Source organism: Chiloscyllium plagiosum, chromosome 24 (genome assembly GCF_004010195.1).
Source record: "Chiloscyllium plagiosum isolate BGI_BamShark_2017 chromosome 24, ASM401019v2, whole genome shotgun sequence".
NCBI classification, from domain to species: domain Eukaryota; kingdom Metazoa; phylum Chordata; class Chondrichthyes; order Orectolobiformes; family Hemiscylliidae; genus Chiloscyllium; species Chiloscyllium plagiosum.
Genome location: NC_057733.1, coordinates 28,013,442 through 28,033,600, shown reverse-complemented (window position 1 = coordinate 28,033,600; position 20,159 = coordinate 28,013,442). Strand labels below are relative to the sequence as shown.

At 39.1% G+C, this 20,159-nt stretch overlaps 1 protein-coding gene across 2 annotated transcripts in view; it reads right to left on the bottom strand.

Annotated features, from left to right (window-relative positions):
* The window catches only part of ntn1a (netrin 1a), a 210,134-nt gene that overhangs the window by 30,082 nt on the left and 159,893 nt on the right, over positions 1-20,159 (bottom strand). For both annotated transcript variants that reach the window (XM_043714647.1, XM_043714648.1), the window contains one exon: positions 14,355-14,429. In XM_043714647.1, coding sequence (XP_043570582.1) covers positions 14,355-14,429 — 75 coding nt within the window. The remainder of the gene's footprint in view (positions 1-14,354; positions 14,430-20,159) is intronic.

Genomic DNA, 20,159 nt, shown 5'->3' with positions numbered 1-20,159 from the left:
TATAAAACTCAAAATGTAACCCATCTATCTCAAACTCACCACTTCAAATTTTAAGAGAGTGGGGAAAAGGGGCAGGCTCCCAGACAGCTGACAAGAGGTGGTTGCACAGGCCTCAGTATTTCTCTCTCAACATCTAAAGGTGGTAATGACTGTTGTGTGGAAGAGAGAAATCCTTTTACAGGCCCCCATCCTTGAGTTAGACTGTTTCCCTTCCCAGGTTGGACCTCACTGATGATCCCTGACCACTCTGCAGTTTGGCCTCACCGCTGTGATCACTGATACCTTTCCTTTGATCACAGACCTGATAATCATCAAACAAGATCATTGAGCCCCTTCACAATTGACACCACCCCTTGTGATCACTGGTTCCACTCACAATTATGGAGCTCCTTCAACCCTTCCCACCCTGAGTGATCACCAACTCTCTATTGTTGTCCCCAACTCCAAGGATGTTTAATGCTAATCCTGGGTTTCTACAATGGAAACAGTTCACTTCAATAACCTCAAAACCATGCAAACAAACATGAAATTTTTACCAGCTGATTAATTCCCAATCATTCATCAAACTCTGTGTGAGAGTGTACTGAACATCCTGTTATCTTTTATTGTCACTTTTTTTTTCTATTAATTGTTGTCTGGAGCATCAAATCTCTTCTACAGCTCCTTTTTCATTTCTGCGTCTGAAAATATTATTTCTTTAGCACAAATTGTCTTGCATCTAATAATGGTATACTGTAATCTTCTTGTCATCCAGACAACTGAAGTGTTTTCAGCTCCTTTTAAACTACCAGTGGGATCAGCATCTGTACCAAACCTCAGCAGGCAAACAGAGAATGCTGATTTCTATGTGATTACAGCGTTATATTTAATATTTCTCTGAGGAAGGCAGTATACAGAAGTGAAACTAGTCGTTGTCATTTTTCACAATGGATAGCGGATTGGAGCCAGCAACAATCCACTGGAAGCTATACGTCAGTTTAGTTTACATTCACTACATTCCTGAATAAAACCTAAGAGATGCATTTAAGTACAGACTAAATAATAAGGGTAGTCAAACGGCAAAGTTGTTTTCTAATGTCCTATAGTTAGAGCTGATTCTTAACAAATGTTAGCACAATTTCAAGACCTTGTTACCCATCAAAAATATATTTTTAAAAATGAAAAGTGAAGTATCTCATACAGATATTAAAATTAATAAACATTTGCAAATGCCTTGACCTTGAAAAGCTCTTCAATTTTATTTCTTTGGAACTGCTCCAAAAGTCTTGCATCAATCGCCTGAAACTCGTACCCACTCACTCTATTGCCATTCACCTTGAAATACTCTTGAAGGTTTCCTTCTGCACTGTATCTTGCAAATGCATATGTTAACATTTAACAGTTCCAATGCCAGAAGTATCTATGTGGGGGATGGGAGTGGCAATACTGCATTTCCTCGAATATACCTGTCTATGGACATGTAGTACAATTAAGATTTATGATAGTGTTTTCAGTATATCATTAACACTAAATTATGTATGCACACTCCAAACTGCAGTGAATCACTATATAACCATATCAAAACAATCCAACATGGTCATCTCACACATAATTATTTTATATCATCAGTTACCAAGCACTATGTGCCAGCTTGTTTAATGGTAGCCCATTAGAGTTATCTTGGAATAGTTCACTTCAGAATTTGCCTTACTAAAATAGGAATATAATTTCAAAAAAAAAAACAAGTTATTTATATATGGAAGTATGAGAGGAGATGCATTTGCCAATTTCAAGGAAATTGCATACAACTGGATTCTCAAGAGCAAAGAATTATTTGAATGTGAACTTCTATATTGATGTGCACTTCTCCCTTGGGTGTGAGGCAAAGAAAGCTATAACCTAGTTTTTCCAATCATATTGCCAACGATAACCCATTAAAATGAATGGGCTGCTGTCAGCTTTATGATTGGAAAACTTAGACTAATAGTTATAACATTTAATTTCTACTTTCGTAAAAGCTGGATAAACCATTTGAATGTCATTTCAAGGAGTTATTTTATTTCCTAATCCCCCAATTTCCTGTGCTGATGGCATTGACTCCTTGCAGGGGTATATTCTGTGTCACTCTCACTCTGTCACTTTCTGGTGATTTACTCAAGTGACTGTTCCTCATTCAGTGATTGTTTACAGACTATTGGATTGAAAGGGCATGTTCAACTGGGGAATGAAATCTGGTCTGCACAGTCCAGCTACTCATTGGATAAACTTGCAAAATTATCAAGGGATCTGAAGAGGCCAATTTCAATCACAGCTCTATGCTTCACTGCTCAGATGTAAAGTCTAGTCATAAGTTACAATCTGTAATCTCCAAGATTATTTGTGTAGTGATTGTAATGAGGTCAGTCAGGTGGACCTCATAGAATATGAGTTCCCTGATTAGAGCTGTTAACCTGGTCCAATCAGGGAGCCCTGGCTGACTGATATAAATAGGAGTGTCAGAGATTCTGTTCTCTCTGAGAGCTGGCTCTGAAGGAGCTGGATCAGTGTCAAGGACTCTCCATGTGTAAGTAAAGGCTGCCTTGGTGTCGGGATATCAGCCTCTGTGGACTTATTTCAGTGGCAATGAGAGAAAAGCAAACACCTGAAAAAATTTGCTTGCAACGATCATCTTTGAGTTGGGGTAAGCATTTTTGGCATCATGCCGTTATTTGGGAAGCTTGTCTTATTCAATCCTGCTGTTGAAGACTGGGTCTAGTATGTGGAAAGAAAGCACTACTTTTTCTGCCCAAATGACATTGGAGCAGATGAAAAGCAAGGAGTAATTCTCCTGAGAGTTTGTGGACCCGCAACATTTTTGGTTATGAGGAGACATGCTTTCCCTGAAGCAGAAAAAACTCAAATCTTTCAAGAGTTAATGGGTTTAGTTAAAGAATATTACAACTTCAAGCCTCCTCTAATTCTGAGATGCTCTCGGTTTTACTCAGCAATTCGAGAACCAGGGGAGTCCTTATCAAAGTTGTTGACTGTGTTAAGCTGACTGGCAGAAGCATATGACTTTGTTTAACCCTTCATGAGATGCTGGGAGACAATTTGGTATGTGGAATTAATGATGTAACCAGGCAAAGGTAACTACCTCAAGTCCAATGGGACTTCAAACAGAAACTACAAATGATTGATTGATTTATTGTGTACCAAAGTACAGTCAAAAGCTTTGTTTATGAGCAGTACAGGCAGATCATAGTAAGCAAGGATGTACAGATCAAAAAGACTTAGACAGAGGCGTACAGGTTACATTGCACAGGGTGTGCACAAGGCCTATCAGGATCAATGAGATCAGGATTATTTGAGTCTAATGACAGCAGGGAAGAAGCTCTCCCTGAACCTGCTAGTGTGTGTGTGTGTGTGTGTGTTCAAGCTTTTGTATCTTCTGCCTGACTGAAGAGGGTGTAGGTGAGCATTGCTGGGGTGCGAAGGGTCTTTGGTGATGTTGGCAGCCTTTCCATGGCAGTGAGCCATTTAAATGGAGCCCATGGATGGAAGGTTGGCTTCTGTGATGATCTGGGCTGTGCACACAATCTTCTGTAGTTTCTTATGGTATTGGGCAGAGCAGTTACTATATCAGGCCATTATGCACCGGAACAGTATGCTTTCAATGGTGCATCTGTAGTTGATGAGAGTCCTTAGGGATTTTGGCATGTCCACGAGCTGCCTGAGGAAGAAGAGGCATTGTTTTGCCTTCTTGACTGTCACATCTATGTGAGAAGTCCAGAACAGGTTGTCAGTTATTGTCACTCTGAGGAACTTAATGCTCTCCACCCTCTGGCCTTTATCATTGGAAAATGCGGCAAGTGGAGCATAGCAGTTGCAGGATATTCCGATTGGAGTGGACACCCTTGCCAGTCCAGCTTCGGGAACACCACTTGAGTAAAGGCAATTGCATAATCTGAACAGAGGGACTCTAGGTCAGCCCACAGCAAAACTCCAAAACAAAGCCAAGCCTTGGCCAAATGGTTAAAATTTTCTTCGGGATTTGGGCCTGCAAGTTATTGTGGTTGCTGCTGGTATTCAGACTTAATTCAGCAAAAAAGTCCCACTAGACCTAAACTGAGTAAGATACCTAAATTGAGTATTCAGAAGAGTGCACAACCTGGAAAGTCCACCGACGTCTGGTTTGGAACCAAATCAGAACCAATCAAAATAAATGCCTGTTTAAATAGTCACCCAGTTCCACAGGCAGTCATTACTGGTGTGGCCATTTCAGTGACTGCAGAACCAGTGTTTAACAAAATTCGCTCTGGACTCGAATCCTTAAGTTTTCACAAGACCTCAGCTTGACTGACAACCTATGCTGAAGATTGTTTATGGATTAAGGGAACAACATCAGTTCCGGTCTCTTGTAAGAAGCAGCTGGTTCAGTTACCACTGATTGTGGTAAAAGGCTTGGGCCCAAACTTGATGGGTGAAATTGCTTGTAAGAGATTCACCGAGATTGGCTGAACATTATTTGATGAGAAAATGGCTGCCTGAGGGAAGTCCTAATTACATACTAGAAGTAGATTCAGGAAGTTCTAGGGACTCTCAAAGGAGCCATGGCCACCTTGCATGTTGACGACGAGGCAATTCTACGATTCTGCAAGATTTGCCAAGTACTGTTTGCCTTATGGGCAAAAGGAGAGACAGAAATCAGGAGGCTGGAAAACGAAGGAATCCTCAAACCAGTCCAATTTGCAGAATGGGACAGCACCAGTCGTACCAATTGTGAAGCCCGATGGGTCAGTTTGCTTTTGTGGGGATTTAAGCAAACAGTAAACTGCTTTTCGCAGCTGCAATCTCAAATGGTATTCACCTTACAACGTCAGCTCCATTACCATCCATCATCCAATGGTCTGCAGAAAGTGCAGTCCAAACTTTGAAAGCAGGTTTAAAGAAACAATCTTCAGCTTCCCTAGATACCAAACTGTTCCAATTCCTACTTGATTATAGGACCACCCCTCATACAACTACAAGAATAGCTCCAGCAGAGTTGGTAATGGGGAGAAGACTCTGCACCAGGTCATATCTGACATTCCCGGAGCTGGGAGTGGGCGGGGCAACCATGAAACGGCATCAGGTATACCAATGCTGGACACAAAACTCTACTAAGCGAGAGAGATTTTACTTCAGGGGATGAAGTTTGGTGTAGGAACCACAGGAATGGCTCAGCATGGGTGAGAGTCATGGTCAACACGATGTCAGGTCCAGTGAAGTATACTGTTTGGATTGGTGCGATGGTCCTAAACAAGCACATGGACCAGAGAGGTGCAAACTCGCAGACAGGTCAAGAGCAAACTTTTCTGACTGTTCTGGAACTCCTGGGTTCTCCCTCTCCATCAAGTATTGAAGATATCTCAGAATCTGAAATGGATACAGTGGATGTCGCTGCCTCAATGCCTTTGCCACCTGAAAAGGAGAATGAATTTCTTCTGAGATGCTCTGGGCAGAAGAGACGAGCTACTGTGTGTTATGCACTGCCTATATCAGAGGCAGAGTCAGAGGAACCTGACCCAGTGCTAAACGCCCAGGAGGAGCTCCATAAAAAAGAACTGACCTATGTTTTCAGACTCAGAGGGGGAGGATGTAGTCATTGTAACAAGGCCAGTCAGGTGGACCTCATTGAATATGAGTTCCCTGATTGTACCAGATTAACAGCCCCAATCAGGGAGTCTTAGCTGACAGATATGAACAGAAGTGTCATACATTCTGTTCACACAGAGCTGGATCAGTGTTAAAGACTTTCCATGTGTAAATAAAAGATGCCTTGGTGACAGGATACCAGCCTCTGTGGAGTTATTTCAATGTACATTAGTGACCTCAGCAGATTCCAGCTATACACAGACATGTTGATGTTTATTGGTGATGTCACAATGTTTCACATCAATCTACTGTTCGTAACAGCACATTTGTGTTTTAATAGACTGGGGAAAGTGGCAAACACAAAGCTCCTTTAGTATGACCTCCATTAACCAGATGATGACTGCAAGACTTGAACAATTAACAATTCCAATAGATAATTTGCAGCATTTCTCAGAAGAGTTTGTAATGTAATGAGGAGGTTAAAGTGAAGTTGAAGCAACAATGCTTACTTGGAGTTGTAAACGTTAGCTATTTGAACTGACATTCTCACAGATAACCCTTCAACCACATAGCCTTTAGCCTTCCTCTTCCAAATATTTTAAAATAGTGATGGGACAAGAGAATCGAAATAAATTCAATGATGTTCTGGCTGAATATTCCTGAACATTTCTTCCTAAACTAATATAGGATGTGATCAGTGGAGTTTCTATACTAACACTGAATGCCTTGATACAAAGTTGCTTTGCACACAGTTCTAAGACAGATGTTCTGTAGTTCCCTGAAAGTTGCCACCCAGGTTGATAGTGCTGTTAAGAAGGCATACGGTGTGTTAGGTTTTATTGGTAGAGGGACTGAGTTCTGGAGCCGTAATGTCATTGCAGCAACTATAGAAAATGCTAATGCAGCGTTACTTGGAATATTGTGTACAGTTCTGGTCACCCCATTACAGGAAGGATGTGGAAGCATTGGAAAAGGTGCAGAGGATGTTGCCTGATCTGGATGGAAGGTCTTATGAGGAAAGGTTGAGGGACTTGGGTCTGTTCTCATTGGAGAGAAGAAGGCTAAAAGGGGATTTAATAGAGACATACAAGATGATCAGTGGATTAGATAGGGTAGACAGTGAAAGTCTTTTTCCTAGGATGATGATCTCAGCTTGTATAAGGGGGCATAGCTGTAAATTGAGGGGTGATAATAAGACAGATGTTCGAGGCAGGTTCTTTACTCAGAGAGTGGTAAGGGTGTGGAATGTCCTGCCTGCCAATGTAGTTAACTCAGCCACATTAGGGAGATTTAAACAATCCTTGGATAAGCATACAGATGAAAATGGGATAGTGTAAGGGGATGGGCTTAGGTTACTTCACAGGTCAGTGCAACATCGAGGGCCAAAGGGCCTGTTCTGCACTGTATTGTTCTATGTTCTCTGTTGTATGTTCTATCACTTGAAATAAATAGGTGCTGCCCACACTTAAAATAAACAAAGAAACGGGTTTCAAACCGAATGCATTCAGTATTTGTGCAGTAAGATTGTAAAGTGTGATTTCACCCCAAAGGAACTTCAATAACTAATGCAAGCTCGAAGGATCCAGTATATAAGAATTCCTGAAATATTTGATTTAATAACTGCTACGAATCTGTTTTTACAGGAACATACGGCTGAAACTTATACAGTTGCTTTAAAATCTCAAAACGAATGTTGGCAGGGATGATTGTCAGATGCCATCTCAGGCTGTTGTTTTGTTCGATGGCCATTTATAGACATTCCGGGTTGTGTAATTGAACTGGTCCTGATCACAGACTGCTACTGGTATGCATTAATAATCAGTTAATGGATGCCATCTGCTCCATCATTATTGTTGGTTAAAAATTATAAAACCAATTGGTCATCCTCCTTGAGTGTGTTAGAAACTTTGTTAACTATTGTGTCCATAGCAAGTCCTGCTGTAAACTGTAACCTTTTCCTGTTCTAAGATCATAGCATAATTTTCAGAAAATTGATTCAAAAGAATCATTTGAAATAAACATTTTGCAAGAAAAAAAATATGAAAACCTTAAGTTCATTTTTTAAAAATTAGTTGGGACCCCACTAATATCAAATGTTATACTCCAAAAAAACTTACTTGCCCTCACTTTAATATGAAGACACCTGTATACACTGTCCACTGCTGTTCACCCTGCTGACACATGACTATGCAGCGATGCACAGGTCGAATTACATCATCAAGTTCGCTGACAATACGACTGTAGCGGATCTCATCAGCACGACCGACGAGTCAGCATATAGAGAGGAGGTGCAACGCCTGACTGACAGCTTTTTGGCTCTGCACCAATCTCTGAATGTGGACAAGCTGAAAGAGATGGTTGTTGACTTTAGGAGGGCATGGAGTGACCACTCTCCACTGGACATGGGTGGAAATCATGAAGAACAACAAATTTCTTGGTGTATGCTTGGCAGAGAATCTCACCTGGACCCTCAACATCAATTCCATAGCCAAGAAAGCTCAGCAGCATCTCTACTTTCTGCACAGGCTGAGGAAAGCCCACCTCCCACCTCCCCCCCGCCCATCACCACATTCTACAGCGGGTTCATTGAGAGTACCCTGAGCTGCTGCATCACTGCCTGGTTCGGGAATTGCACCATCTTGGATCATAAGACCCTCCAACAGATAATGAGGACAGCTGAGAGGATCATCGGGGTCTCTCTCCCCTCCATTACAGACATTTACTCCACCTGCTGCATCCAAAAGGCATTACTCCACACACCCCTCACTCAAACTCTTTTTCCCTCCTGTGCCATCTGGCAGAAGATGCCAGAACATTTGGTCTCTGTCGGCCAGACTGTGCAACAGTTTCTTCTCCCAAGCCATCAGGCTCCTTAACACAGTATGATCGGATCTTTCCCATCTGCAATTCTTTGTATGACTTTGAATTGCTGCTAGAAAAATGTCTATTATTTATTATTCTTCTGTTACACTGTACATGCGTGTTTTGCACTTCTTATACACGTTATGCCATGTACAATTGTGTAGATTGTGCTGTCCATGTAGCATCCTTGGTACTGGAGGAATGCTGTCTCATTTTTACTGTATCAGTTGTATATGGTAGAAATGACAAAAAGCTACTCTAAGAAGCAGTTGTCGTTGAGGTGGGGTCAAAATGATATAAGACAGCAGACAGGACAGTATTTCTAAATCACACTTTTCAAAATTCATTTGTGTGGTGTAGTATCACGGGGCATCATTTTGCATCCATCCTTAAATGTCACATGATGATGATGTCTTGTGGATTTGTGTACAGAACAGCTTAGGATCTTGAAGGAGTGGCAGCTAGCATCTGGTCCTCCTCAAAGTCTCTGTAACAAGTCTATCATATCAATGTATCCTGTAATTAGTTGCGAAAGTCTCCCTAGAGCCTCTTCTTGTTAGACCAGCAAGTGGTTTTCCTCTACCACACAAAACCAAGCAGGCCCTCTTGTTCCCTACACATAAAAAAGATGTGACCTTTGTCATGAGCAGGGCCTCACACAATGTAGTGACCTGGCAAAAAAGAAGGGATTGCAGTCCACTTAGCAATGTGAATCCATATTAACTTATGGTCAAATTCTGTATTCACTCCACTTGTTCATGGGTATTAAAACTGGTTCCAAACTACAATGCTCTACATTTGGCTAATGATCAAGTATTTGGGAACATTGAGCAAATTATGGCCTACTTTGGTGTCGTGGTGCTACACCTCCATGAAACAGTGTTGGTTACATGCAGAGCAATAATTTACTGATTCTAGATCTGATGTGAACTGAGTTACATCAAAACTTGTACTTTGAAAATATCACATGGTGCATAACAATCTGTAACTGTGGTAAATAAAAGAATGCATGGCCCCATGAACTGTTACAGAATCAAACAACCTTTCAAAGAGGAAATTTGGAGGAATGAGTTCCTCTGTTCACTAATTATAGCCAAATTGAAAACAGTTTCATTATGAGCAGACTTTTATCAGTTGTTACAAATAGTGCATGAAGGAATTCTTCCCGTGTCTATCGGCATAAACCAAATAACAGAGTGGTTCAGTACAACACTCCTTAACTGCCTCTCTGAAGAGCACCAGCTATGCTTTCAAACCACAGAGGCAATTTTATATAAGCGATATCTAATCTTAAGAAATGTGCCCATGGAAATAATTGAGCCACTGAGACAAAGTGCAAGTTATATGCAAGATGCAGAAAAGTTGATAAGTTTGATTCCACACTGCGAATGCACATAACCATTTGATCCAAAGTTTGCAACCCTAATGGGCATTAGCATAGGGGACCAATGTGCTGTTCAGTTCTATTACTGCTGCACAGAATCAATGTGGATGAAGTTTCTAAACAAAACATGTTCAAAGTCATTGATTCTTGTGACAGCTGCTTTAATTTTACAGTGTTACCTATTATGTTTTCAGTAATATTCATTCACCATCAATTCCATCTGAAGCTAATTTGAAAATATGGTCTTTATTTTCATTTAGTTCTTAATTTTGGTGAATGAATATTAAGTGAATAGAATTGACTTAACTTGTATCAGTACAAATATATTGGTTTGGAGTAACTGTTGCTGAGGGAGCTGCACATCATTGTGGAGTCCAACATAATTGCTGCAGTCGTCTAGGGAGGGAATTGCAGCTGATAAATGGTGACACACATTAAACAGACAGAAATACTGTGACATGATATAAGCAATGTCTCCAACTGAGGGATTTTCAGCATTTGAAGCAACTTTCTTTCCATTTGCAAGTTAAGCATTTGAAAAACATGTTGAAAATTGTGGGCACCCTTGATTGCTGATTGAATTTAACTTGTGACCAGCTGAACCGCATACACCAGTGCCAGGTTTGATCTGCAGACAATGCTGTTTCTCACATTGCAGCTGGAGATTTGGTCAATGTACTGCAATTGATCTTAAATGCCTTTGGTCAGCATTGGGGAAAGTTGGCCAGAGTTCTTAGAAAGTTGTGGAGACAGGAATAGGCCATTCAGCTCAATGAGTCCTGTCCTCTGTAAAGTAATGCAATCTATTCCATTCTCTCATGCTATCCTCATAGCCGTGGACATTTTGTTCCCTCATCGGCCTGTCCAATTGCCATTTGAAATTATTCACTGTCCTTACTTCCACACCCTTGTGGACAGTGAGTTCCAGGTTATCAACCCTCACTCTGTTTAATAGTTCTTCCTTGCAACCCTCCTGCAACTTTTTCCAAGGACTTTAAATTCTGGCTAAAGACTATTCTACAAATTCCCCATTTGCAGTGCACAGCTGAGGCAGTTAAGAAAGGATGAATGATGGGATGGTCCCTCTGGTGTAGCCTTGATGAAGTATAATTGGTGGCCATGTAAGCAAAGTACTGGAGGACAACAAGTGCCATCTCAGGGAAGTGACTACAGTAGTGGAGGGAAGCAAATTAATGATATTTTTATTTAGAAATAAAGGAACATCAAAAATAAGAGCAGGAGTAGGTCATTCGGCCCTTCAAGCATTTTTCACCATTCAATAGGTTTATGACTGATAATCCAACTCCATACTTTCTGCCCATATCCTTGATCACTTTAGTCCTAAGAACTATTTTTTTATGGTATTTGTTGACCTGGTCAATTTTCCTAATCTCCTCTCTAAAGCCATTTAATTCCTTAGATATAACTTTAAAGGTGCTACGTATCTTCTGTTACCTTGTCTGACTGATGAAGTAACTCCATAGAGGCTGGTATCCCATCACCAGATCACCCTTTATTTCTAAGTGGAAAGTCCCTGACACTGGTCCAGCTCCCTCTGAGCCAGCTCTCCAAGTGTCAGAATCTCTGACACTTCTCTTTTTATCTGTCAGCCAGGGGTCCCTGATTGGGCCTGTTAATCTGGTCCAACCAGGGAACTCCTATTCTATGAGTCCACCTGGCTGACCTTATTACAATCACTACAACAGGCATACATTAATATGTCAACCTTGGTCATGAATATGCACAAACTGTTTGAACAGAGCTACTGCCCTTATCTGATCAAACCCTTCCCTCACCCAAACCTTACAGCCATGCACTTCCAGTAAGGATCTAGATATTGGTTAATACTGAAGCAGGGTCTCGAAAACCAGAGGTAGTGATCATTCCTTTCACTGCCTCAAGTGGGATCATTTATCACAACATAGACTGAACATTAAATATTATTAATCTTCCTGAAATATTCACTGGACAAACTTAATGACTTTGGAATATATATGTTAGAATATATCTTTCAGTTGTTTCATGAAGTATCCTTAATGTGACAATTCAAAATCTGACAGCGTTAAGTGAGCATTTACAATGTAACTATTATGATGTTGAAGTCACCATATTACTTCAAAGCTGGAATCAATTCAAAAAAAAATTAGCTCCCCCCCCCCCCCCCCCCCCATCGGTGCAGTCTGAGAACATTTAAGTTTAACTTCATATGAAGTCCTGTGCTGTATCAAATCTGCTTTAAAAAGTGCTTGTGGGATCCATCAAATTTCTCAGTTCTTCATAAGATTAACTCCACATATTTTAAATGCTTGGACACATAGTTGAAGCATAAAAGCTCATTAGAATGTGAAATTGTGTTTTTCAGAAACTCATCACAATAAAGTTTTTTTTCAAACAACATAATCAATCCTGTCTGTGTCAACTTTCAGAAGGAGAAACTGGCTCATGGGTTGCCTGTTGACATAATCATAATAATAATTCTAAAAATCTGTTTAATTTCTTAATAACCATCCATCAATAATCCTGCATCTGCTGATTAAATTTCATGCTGGAACCAGCAATATAAATTTTATCTGTCATGCATGGCAACTGTGACTGATAAGAGTGGATAATTTTGTACTGTTGGCTGCTTATCTGTCAGCACAGCACTAACACTCTAAATGATCCCAAAGTGTTATCACACAAAGCTTGAATGCAAGATGTCAAAAATCCAAGAAATGAGTTACATGATAAAAGGGATACTCATTCAGTTATTTTTCCTCTAAGGATTTGTTGACTAATGATTTTTGAAAAGTTTAATAGTCACATTACTTGTAATTGTTAGTAAAGCATAGTGTATAGAACTTGGATACTTATTTTTTAGCATATCTATGTAACTTTTTATGCTCTATCGATCTCTGAATGCTTCTTCAGGCCATATTGTTGAGGCCAATAATGTGACTGAATTCTTTGGCTGATGCATGGTGTGGTGGGAGAAGGCATGCAGAATTGGGATGGCATGGATAGGGTAATCAGTTTTTCCGTGTAGGGAACACACCACTCAAAAGCTTAACAAAGAGCAGCCTAAAGATATGTGAAGCAATTCAAAATATTTCTGTTAACTTAGTAACTCATTTCCCACCACCTTTGGCACACTAGACCATGATACATTTTTAAAAGAAGTACATCTGTAACTTGCAGCTGCATTATACTGAAATTGGTTGAAATATTTGTACATTGTTTAGATCAGAAATATTGACAACAACTTAAAAGTTTAGGTTACAGTTTGTAAATAGAAAAATAATGGTGTGGTAAAGAACAAATGATAAACATATATATATTTAAGCTAACAGGCTTGCAAAAATAATTAGAGAAGCACGTGGCCTTTTTAAAAACAGAATTAAGTGCTTAAATAGAAATATACATCTGAGGGCATTGATGTGACATGGATATACATTTAATACAATATAGCGAGGAGATGGGCGTTTAACAGGTTGTACACTTAAAAGGATAACAAACTGAATTATGCATAGACTTTCATGTTCACATGTTCACAGAAAGGCAGTATCAATTACCACAAGACAGGGATTTTAGTTAAACAGCAGTTGGTATTTTGTCATTGACCTTGACGTTCTTACCAAGGTTACCACTTCTGACCTATGATGTATACTGTATTACAAAATGTATATGTGTGCATTATCAGGTGAGATAATAGCTGTGGTCAATGAAGTGTAGAATCTATTTTAAAATAAACTGTGGGAGCCATTTTAGATTTAAACTAGAAAATATAATTAGGGTACATACTGGAAAAACCTTCTCCAGAGAAAATGATTTAAACCTGGAATAGATTTCCAGGGCAAATAATAGAGGTGAAAGCCCTGGAATCTTCTAGGAAATGATTCAGTGCTGAAGTGGCTTATTTTAAGGCATCTCTGAAAAATGAAATAAGATACAGCTTTTCTCATCCATAATTATCATGTGAATGGGAATATGTTTAACATGGAAAATATGAAATAATAAGACATACTCCTAACTGGTTTGCTTTCCTTGGAAATTTAAGCTGATCATTAGATGGAGGAAGAAAATGTATAAGAATTAAATTCATAAACAAAGTGTTAAAAGAGGGTAGACAATGAGTCAATTATTATACAGATATGTATTGGATTTTGAATGGAAGAAGCAGTGTTTCCTCTTCTAGGTTCAATCTTGGCTCTAAAATATTTCTTAATGTTCACTCTACCAAACTCTTTTTAAGATCAGTAATGTTTCCCACCTTTCCTTGATAATTTTTTACAATGAAATTTGCTCATCGTCAAGAGCAAACTTTAGGCTTTTAACTGCAGATATGATTCAATTTCAACGGATCTGACAAATACATAACAGAAATAATTAATTTTATTCCTTTTGAATAACTCAATTCACAAACTAGATGACACATCGAAAAGGACAATGAACAAATCTGCTCTTGGACCTCTGAACTTATGACAAAAGGAGAATTATGATCCTACGTAAATAGAACTGTTGCAAAGATCCTACTCACCATAATCTTTCTTGCAATACTTTTTCATATTTATTTTCAGTTTTCCCTTGGAAGCCTTGCAGTATGAGTCACAGTCTGTTGTGGGATGAAGAAGTAAAAACACACACATCAGACTACAAAAAGACATGGTAAAAACAGCATTGCTCAGAATAGCTGAGTCCTTACGGAATCCATCTGCTGCTGCCAATTGTGTTGTCTAATGGGTCTTATAGAGCATTCATAACGCCTTAATTTCTATAGAAAAAGTCACACAAAGAGCTTTGTCTGGTAAATACTTTGCTGTCTGCAGGCAGTCTTTGCCTTATTTGAGATCTTTAGGCCTCCCCTATTTACACCACCCAGGTCTCCTTTAAGCTACAGATTCCCCTCCTGTCAGAGTGGCACTGGCCTCTGATTAAGGCCCATGGACACCTCATTGTCACCTCACCTCGGGCTTGTGTCAAACTTTGCTTTCAGTCCATGAAGATTCTGACGACAGGTCATTCTCAAACAACAGAAGGTCAGTCAGGAAATGAGGACCCCATTGGGCATTAGCAAGGCTTTTGGTGTCCTGTCAAGATAGCTGAACAAATAAATGTCCCACAAAGCACTTTCAATTTATATTGAGCCTCTTGCTCCTGGCCATTTTATTGCTGCCTGCAATACCTCTATTTAGCTGTAATGATAGAGCACATTTGATATATTAGTTAACAAACATAAATGATTACATCCAAATATTGTTGTTAAGACTTGATCCAGAGACTTCTAAGTTTGGTAAAGTCATGATGCTCCTGAAGTGGGCCCCTCCATTGATTTATACTTATGTACCAAATCCAAATCTTAACTCTCCACTTAGTTATTTACCTCAAGAGGGAACGGTGAATGAATTTCTTCAGAGTTACTTCTGTTCTGTGACTACAGCATAAACAAATGTTGCCCCCACATTTGCAGAAAAGTCAGGTGCAACTCTTGAGGGAACTCCCAGTTATTTTCTCCTAATCGGGTATAGTTCCATGGATAAAAAATTTCCTCTAGTTTGTCATTCAAATAGCCATTTCTTAAACATTGATTACACAGTGACTATTAAGACTATTTTGGCAAGGATGATTTGGAGGTGCTGGTGTTGGACTGCGATGTACAAAGTTGAAAATTACACAAGACCAGTTTATAGTCCAACAAGTTTATTTGGAAGCACTAGCTTTCAAGTGCTGCTCCTTCATCAAGTGACAACCACCTGATGAAGGAGCAGCGGTCCAAAAGCTAGTGCTTCCAAATAAACCTGTTGGACTATAACTTAGTGTTGTGTGATTTTTAACTTTGGCAAGAGGTCACAGCTCATCCAAGTCCAGTCCTGTTATCTTCAGGCCAGGCTGTAACTGTAAATGATTGTTGGTTTTCCTTAAGAGTGACAAGATGGATCTGACATCAGTTAAGATCAGGTAATCTTGGCAAGAATCTACTTGAGACTTTCTGATCTCTAAGATTCAGTTTCTCATTGACTTTACCAACTGAGCACATGAGTTCTTGTAGTCTTTCGATATTATTGTGGCTTTCATATAAAATGTCTTCTTCTGTGGTGATCTATTTTCAAGATAGTTACTGAAGTGTAAGTATTATACACACACATACACACGCTTGCGTATATACACACACATGGAATTAGCTTTCAGTTGGTTAAATTGACCTAAATGTAACAGTTGAGCTATCTGTCACTTTATTGACAATCAGCCAACCAGCAATTTGCCTGCTTGAGCTCACCTAAAAGTCAGAATGAATTTGAAACAACTTAGAAAAGAAAATTAACGGTGCTGTTTTCATCAGCAAGAATGAGACAAAATTCCTTTTGGAAAAGACTGGTTTGGCCATCACCATGTTGCAACAAGACAAAATCTTATTCACAAAGTAGATGATTCACCAGAAACCCAAAATGAACTTCAGCATTTTAGAAGCAAAATTTCACTAAAGAAACTACAGATTCTTTTTCTTTTGACTTAAGTTCAGTAAGACCAGTTAAACTTCACCAATAGTATCAACCAATGCATTGTTATAACATTTTTTGGAACTTTTATGGGCTAGAATATGAAGAAAGCTCATTGTTTCGCTCTTAGCTCAGCCAGGGCTTTATTTTCTTTTATGTTTTGAGTGAAAGTGGTTGCCTTGGCAACAGGGGGGAGAAAAGAATAAAGCAGAAACATTGCAAGTAATACTGAATTAGCCCTGAACAAAGCTAAATTCTGATCCAAATGGAAGTGAAGTCTATGCTAACTGCACTGCGTTTACAATTAAGTTTTTAAAAAGCATTGAGATTTCCCTGGTTCCTTACTTGCTGCTCATTCGAAAATGACATTTAACTGACTCAGAGGTGGGGGCAGTGCAGACTGGGACTCGGGCATAAACTGCTATCTGTGGACAATGCAGCACAAATGAGTGCACAGTAGCAGGGTTTTCTTCTTGTTCAACAAGATTGATTGAAAAACAAATTGCTGCAAATAAAGCATGTAATTAGATTAAAGTCCTCGCCCAAGTTACCAGGACTGAAACCAAATGGTTGGCATTTGAGGAGGCAAGATGCAATTTGCATTTTTCTGTCCTCCGCTCTTTACATACAGTATGAAGCAACTTCTGGAACATTCTAGACAAGCTGAAAACATAAAGAAATGTATTCTCTGAAGTAATTCCTTGAGGACTCTGATCAAATTGTAGAGGGATAACTTTAAAATGAAAGCACTGGCTCTGTTGATGAAATATCAGGCATCCTGTGACAGCTCAGTTATGAAATGAAAGTATAAACACTGGCCTCTTTTTGCCAGAAAAGTTCATTGTGAATAATAGTACAGCTGCAAAGAATAGGGTGTCGCATGCGCTCATTCATGACAGATAACAAAGTCTGTTTTGTCCTGAACAAACGACTTCAAATTTTATATAAAATGGAATTTTTTAACTACCCTCATAACTCTGTATGCTGTTTCCAAGAGGAGTTGGCAAAGATATCAGGACATTTATCAGACCCAGCTTCTCACACCTGTTACACAGCTGTTGTGCATTCCTTTCCAGGTTGTTTGCATCACAAGCCGTTTGGAGAGGTTTATTTTGGAGACACCTGATCATAAGAGCTGTGGCATAACAACCAAGTAAGAATTCAAAATATCCCATTATTACTATAGAATATAGATTGAATTTATGGGCATCTGTGCATCTACAGGACCAGTGAATTCTATACTAGTACCATCACTGGTATTCTATTCACCACTTTCAACATTCACTCCCATCACCATTGCCACACAGCGACAGAGGTGTACCATTCCCGAAATGCACAGTTGTAATTCACCAAGGCGTCTTTGACAGTACTTTCCAAAGCTGTGACCACCACCTTGGAAGGCCAAGGGCAGCTGATGCATGGGAATATCACCGACAAGTTCTCCACTAAGTCACACTCTATCCAGTTTTGGAACTAGATCACTATACTTTCACTGGCACTGGGTTAAAACCCCAGAGTCTCCTTCCTACCAAAACTGTGGGAATCCCTATACCTCAAATACTGCAATGGTGTAAATGGCAGATCATCACTATTTCTCCAAGCCAATTAAGGATAGATAATACGCCAGTAATGCGCACATCCTATGTACAAGTAAAAGAAACTAAGGGGACTGCATTTTCATTTAATTATTTTCTAAAGTTGCAATACAGCAAACTAAGTGACATGGATAACATATGCACATCCACAGTGTTTGTCATGGAATCCTGAACTGAGTTAAATCACTTGCACTAACCAGTGGAACTAATCTTTTGTATAGATAAAGTGCCCCAGCTGAGAAATACTATGCTTCAGTGGACAATGTTACAGCATCTATTGAATGCTCACAATGTTTTTTTTTCCCTTTTGTTGCATTCCAGAGTTCAGACTTCTCCTTATAAGCATGTGTGATTGATTGATTGATTGATTGATTGATTGATTGATTGTTTTCATGTACCAAGATACAGGAAAAAGTGTTGTTTTGCGTGCTATATAGGCAGATTGTACTATCCAGAGTGCAGAATACAGTGTTACAGAAGTAGAGAAGATACAGAGAGACGGATTAGAATTAACATTTGAAAGACCCATTCAAAAGTCTGATAATAGGAGGGAAGAAGCAGTTCTTGAATCTGTTTGTACATGTATTCAAACTTCTTTCCCTGGAGATGGAGATAACTATAACTCTCAGTCAACTTGCTTCAATGTAAAACTCTTCCCGAGGATAGTAATAAGACTGAGGAACAGGTGGTTGTTCAATTGCTGGTGAATTGGGCACACACTGGAAGCAAATAAAGATGTGCAGTGCAGTGGATCTGCATGTGTGCTTTTTTTGCACTGTTGTCATCATTGCCTGAGGGAAGACATGATAATTGCAGAGTTTAAGTAAATGTGTGCAGATGTTTTGCAATCTATTTGTGCATTGAGCATCAGGAATGTTTTTGGATCCAATCTTTTAGTCTGGTAGCAGGCTTGGTTCAGAAAATTAATTGTTGATCTCATCACCCATCTCATGTCATGCCTGTGATATGGATGTTGAACATTACAAGAGTGTTATGGTATAAATTGGTTATCTAAATTAAGGTGAAATAGATATCGTGAATAGAGAAACAGAGACTAATAACTTTGCCTAAAGACAAGTCCACATGATCTGGTAGACATTGGGAAAGAAATCCAAAATGAAACCTTTTAAAAATCAAATGCAGTTTTCACATCTTGATGATAAGGTGAACTAGTGAGATAGAGACAAATAAAAAAAAAAAGAGACAAAGATACTTAATGCTCTGGGAAGAAGTAGCAACGGATGCCATGAAAGAAATGGGGAAACCATTTTGTGTTAACTTTCACATGGATGTAAAAGTTAGTTTTCTTTCTAAAGAAAGAAGTCTATTCTGATGGGACATGTCAGAATTTTAAGAACAAGGAGTCATTAACAAGGAGTTAGCATAAGGAGCCTTACTGGTGGAAGTCAGTTTTTGAAGCACACTTCTTTGCATCAGTTACCTGTTAAATTAATGTTTAATTTAAATTGATTTTATCTTTTTAAATGTATTAGAATGTAAAATATTATCCTACGATTCTTTCGTTTGGTAACTGGGACAATTACAATTAAACACTGAATTAATGCTGACTTTCCAAAAAAGCAAGTTGAGGTGAGAAAATGAGACCATGTGATATATGTCCACTTAATAGTATCTTGCCTTTTTGGTGCATATCCCATGGCAGTACCTTCAAGTTTTCAGTATCCAGTGTAGCAGTGCTGCCCACATGTCACAATATGCAGTTTCCAAGCCAATTACTTTACAAGCAAAATTCCCTTGACAAGGTACTGGCTCATTAAAATCAGAGAGAAGGACTTCTTTTGTGAAATTCGATGTAATTCACTTCTTATCTGTAAATGCAGATAACTCTCTGCCAAGGGAAATCTCAATCCCATTTTTGCCATCATTAGAAAGTTAGGTCTGTCTTGTAAATCCTGAGTCTGAGTCCAAACTGCCTCTGGAAGCAAGAGACTTGAAGAGGGTAACTTATAATCCCACAGAAACCAACAGCAAAGGGAAATTAATATCCCAGTTACCAAACGAAAGAATCGTAGGATAATATTTTGCATTTTAATACTTTAGTAATAAAGCATCTTGGGGCATCCTGAGGCCATGAAAGGTGTTATAGAAATGCGTGTTATAGAAATGCATTTCTTTTTATTTCCTTGACCATATGACAAAGATTTTAAAAGTAAAGGAGAGACAAATGAAGGAAAAGCAAAATAGCAAAACATTTCATGACAAGACATCTGCATCTGAATCCATAAAAATGTG